Source organism: Alosa sapidissima, chromosome 22 (assembly GCF_018492685.1).
Source record: "Alosa sapidissima isolate fAloSap1 chromosome 22, fAloSap1.pri, whole genome shotgun sequence".
NCBI classification, from domain to species: domain Eukaryota; kingdom Metazoa; phylum Chordata; class Actinopteri; order Clupeiformes; family Clupeidae; genus Alosa; species Alosa sapidissima.
The window spans coordinates 4,076,700-4,081,301 of record NC_055978.1 but is presented as its reverse complement, the minus strand read 5'-3'; the positions used below and the strand labels follow the sequence as shown (position 1 = coordinate 4,081,301).

Here is a 4,602-nt window from a genome sequence, read left to right as displayed (position 1 = left end):
ACCCACCCCACCCCCTCACACCCCCCCCCCCTCCCCCATCCCGGCCCCTTAGCCCCACCCTCACGAGCATGCCGACAGTGATGTAACTCATGAGGTCATCCAGAGGCGGCAGCTGCTGCTGCTGTTCTTGTAGTTAAAGCTTCTTAGGCGGGGATCACATTAGCCAGCGGCAAGCTGCAGGTTTCCTATTGTTCTCTATGGTTCGGCAGCGGAACGGTGGCACCGCTGGCGTAATGCTAGTGTTGAACAAGCTGAGCGTTGAACTTGGCTCAACGCAAGCGTATTCAATTGACAAACTGTTTGTGTTGCTTAGGAACAAGATAAAACTTATTATGTTGTGTGGTGTGGAGTGCTGCGTTACATTTGCCGTTGCCGCTTGCCGCTGGCTGATGTGATCCTCACCTTAGGGAGGGAGAGGTTGGCCAGTGCACTCCCTGCCTCATCAGCACCACCACAGCAGCAGAAACAGCAGCAGGGTCCGTCTCCAGCGCTGAGCTCCTCTCTCTTCTCTCCTCTCTCAGCATCACACAGCACCTCCACTGGGTCTTCCTGTCTGTGTTCACTCTCTCTCCTCTCCTCTCTCAGCATCACACAGCACCTCCACTGGGTCTTCCTGTCTGTGTTCACTCTCTCTCCTCTCCTCTCTCAGCATCACACAGCACCTCCACTGGGTCTTCCTGTCTGTGTTCACTCTCTCCGCTCTGGCTCCAGCCTCATTATCGATGTGTATGAGTGTTTTCCTCCCCTGTATATGCACCAGATAGGACTATGGGTTTTAGTAGTCTTCTCTTACTGTCTTATTCACATCCATGGCCATATGGTCCATTTATTTTTTTTACCATGGCATGATGTGTAAATAGTAATGTGTATGTTTTCTCTGTCTGAACTTCGATGTGTTTGATATTTCATTTAGATTTGAAATAAATTGCTTTAATTTTGGTTTGGATTCGTTTGGTTTGGAAATGTGCTGCTGTGAAGCACATTTTTGGGCACTGTTTTACTGCTCAGTGCTCCCATTTGTTTTCACAAATGTATGTTATTTTATACGAGTATAGTGTGAGATCCTTTAAACAGATACGATCTTGCATGGTCCATACGACTGCATGTCATATAAGTTATATGCTGTAAGTTATACTGTTACCTCACCATGAAATGAAAGAGATGTATTGAAATTGTCAGAAATATCACTCCAACAGGTTCTGTTATGAATGTCCAATGTCCTCACCCCACTGAATTCAACTACTCCGTTTCAGTTACGTCTAAGTCTCTTTAAGCACATTACACACTTGAAACCAGAATCTTGAAGATGTCCTCCCCACAGACCTCGTTCTAACTCTTTAAAACAAACCCATGTTGTGTTGATTCTGCACACAGAGCACTATGTGATGTCCACCTTCAAGAGGAACCCCTTGGAGCAGGCTTTCAGACGACCCAACGCCAACATCACGTCCAACTACCTGATCAACCAGTACTGGATCCTGGTCAGCCACAAGTTCCCCGCGCTGCTCTATGACCTCTTCCTCCGTCTGTCGGGGCAGAAGCCACAGTAAGAGAGAGCCGCCTCACTCCCTGGGTGTCTGGAGGCTTTTTTTTCTCACTTGTTTGCCTCCTCTAAGTAGCAAAATAGGTGAAAATGGCGCTGATGGGCCAGCTCGTCACAATATCAATTGTTTAAAATCCACAATGTGTGCTTTCACTTCCTGATGTGAAAGTTCCTGTGTCATTTTATTTGAAATGAATTCCAAAGAATGGGGAGCCTCAACGGGACTTTGTTTGAAATGAGAAACCTTGGAGTCAGTTACCCCATTTTACGCTGTTGTCTATATAGCCACCAGTGCAGGTACTAAAATAGTGAGGCATAGAAACATTTCTGATTTGATTTGTCTTCTTGAAAGCAATTCTTTTGGAAGTTTTTCTAAGACCAGTTATCCTTTTCTTTAATGCAGCTTAAAATTGACTATAACAAAGGGCATAGTATCAAGTGTTAGACCCTTTCAGTCTTTTCCTAGAGAGTTTCCGGTTGAAACGTTCAAAACCAACACAGATACTTTGAAATGAAAATGAATCAGACTTTAGCACAATGCAGGACACAATGTCGGCTTTTTTTACCATTAGCTCAATGTTGTTTTCTGTGCCACCGGAAATGCCTTTCTTTTACGTTTCTTGGTGTTTTAAGCCCCCAATGTTGTCTTTAAGGCAGCACTGCCTGGAAGGCGCTAGGATTAGGCATGGGTTAGGGTTGGGGTTAGGGTTAGGTGCCTTTAAGTTGACGGTGGCAGAACTGCCTGGAAGACGACGTTGGGGTCTCAAAACACCATCGAGCCTTAGGAACGCACATGTTTGTTTATGCAGCTGAAAGGGTCTATACCAGGGTCTATGCAGTTGAGGGAGAATAGAGTACATTAGGTCGAAGTACCTCCATATGTTTGTCACCAAGGATGATGCGGATCTTCAACCGGCTGCACAAGGCCATCGGCCTGCTGGAGTACTTCAGCAGCCAGGACTGGGAGTGGAACTCGGAGAACATGAACATGCTGATGAGCCAGCTCAGCCCTGAGGACCGTAAGGTATGGTGGCCGCTGAGATGCGGATCAAGCATCTCTCTCTCTCTCTCAGCCCTGAAGACCGTAAGGTATGGTGGCCCCTGAGATGCGGATCAAGCATCTCTCTCTCTCTCTCTCTCTCTCTCTCTCTCTCTCTCTCTGGTGGCCCATGTGATGTGGATGAAGCATGGCATCTGTATTTTGGGGGCTTTCTGCCTTTATTATGATAAGATAGTGAGAGACTGACAGGAAGTGAGTGGGAGAGAGAGATGGGGTGCAATCGGGAAATGACCCGGGTCGGACTTAAACTCGGATAAAACCGTTTGCTAAATGAATAAGTGTAAATGTAAATCTCTCTCTCTCTCACTCTCTCTTTATTTCTATCCATTTCTTTTCACTATTCAAAAGTTGTTATTGTTATTCTGTGTTCCAGACCTTCAACTTTGACGTGCGTCAGCTGAACTGGCCTGAATACATTGAAAACTACTGCATTGGGACAAAGAAGTACGTCCTGAATGAAGACATGTCGGACATCCCTGCCGCGCGGCAGCACCTGAGGAAGTGAGTGGAGAAGACATGACTACATAAAACTGTAACTAGACAATTCCAAGGAAATTACCAGTGCATGAAAATGCAAAAAGAAATGTGATGTAAAATAGCATATAGAGTTGAAACAGATAGTGCACAGATAGTTACTATGGTGTTGCTAAGGTAGACATGGTTTGTTCCTTTGCTAAATAAAGTGGATGTTATGCTGGTTGCTAGGGTAATCATGTTGGTTGCTATGGTAGTTGCTAGATTGACATTGTGAAAGAAGTGTCCACCATCTTGTTTTTTAAAAAGATAAAAACAGGATATTCTTGGTTTAATGCAGCCTTTCTCAAACTTCTTTGACCAAGCGGTCATGGCAGACTTTGGGGTTATAGGGCCCACCAACATGAAAGGCTAAAATAGCTTTTGGCCACATTATATTCAAATCTGACTATACAATAATGCTAGACAATGTATTATCCAGTCTCTGCAAGTTGCAAGAATCAACTTTGTTCTATTAAATGTTGTTACCTCACTCCAATGGGTTGAAGCAGAGCTTTGTTACACCAACATTATCGAGTGGTTTCAGTTTCTCTCGCGCAGAAGCACACACACATGCATTGAACACACATACCACTATCCTACCACTTAATTGTATGCCTATATGTTTGATGACACCAAAAAATAAGCTTGTTTTAAGTTAATATCTCAAAAAGTATAAAGTGTACAAAAGTCTATGTATGAAAAACACATAACAGAGATGTCTTTTGGAAGACCTACGTTACAAAGTTTGAATGAAGTTTGGACATTAAATGGCTGATTAAATTAATAAGTGGTGGTGGAATATGAAGAAGTCTTGATTATCTATTGATAAGTGCATTACAACTCACATCACTTTGAGATTATGGGCTAGATTCACTGTAGCTGATTAAAGTTGCTTCTTTTGACTGCCTTTAACTGAATTTGTTTTCTCTTAAATTATGGCTAATATCTGTTCTTTTCTTTCATCTCTCTCTCTTTCTCTCTCTCCTCATTTTTCTCAGACTGAGGAATATCCGCTACACCTTCAACACTGTCCTTGTCGTCTTCATCTGGCGCGTCTTCATCGCCCGCTCCCAGATGGCGCGCAACATCTGGTACTTTGTGGTCAGCCTCTGCTTCAAGTTCCTCTCCTACTTCCGAGCGTCCAGCACACTGACCAAGTGATCACGCAACCCAAAAAAACTCCAACACTGCCCCCCCCCCCCCCCTCTCCACCAGCCATCAGCCCAGGCCACCCCCCCCCCCCCCCCCAGGCCCTGTAGAGACCTGCCAGGTCACCCTCCCCAATCACCTGCCCAACCCTCCACTCCACTCCTAACTCTGACCAAGGCCTCACGCACAGCGCAAGCGTAAGGTTTTCTGATGATGAGTCTCACCACACCTCGAGATCGCTCGGTGGGCTGGGGGGGGGGGGGGGGGGCGCAGCAGGGGATTGTGGGAGCTGCAGTCTGCCTGGGCTTGGTGAAGGGACTCTGAAGAAGGGATT

The 4,602-nt window shown here is 45.5% G+C and overlaps 1 protein-coding gene across 1 annotated transcript in view; it reads left to right on the top strand.

Annotated features, from left to right (window-relative positions):
• Window positions 1–4,360, top strand: part of LOC121697048 (fatty acyl-CoA reductase 1-like) — an 8,116-nt gene extending 3,756 nt beyond the window's left edge. Inside the window, exons 3-6 of the mRNA XM_042078317.1 lie at window positions 1,375–1,546; window positions 2,438–2,567; window positions 2,977–3,104; window positions 4,118–4,360. Of these exons, the coding sequence (XP_041934251.1) occupies window positions 1,375–1,546; window positions 2,438–2,567; window positions 2,977–3,104; window positions 4,118–4,280 (593 nt within the window). The 3' untranslated portion in view covers window positions 4,281–4,360. The remainder of the gene's footprint in view (window positions 1–1,374; window positions 1,547–2,437; window positions 2,568–2,976; window positions 3,105–4,117) is intronic.
• Window positions 4,361–4,602: the final 242 nt, after the last annotated feature.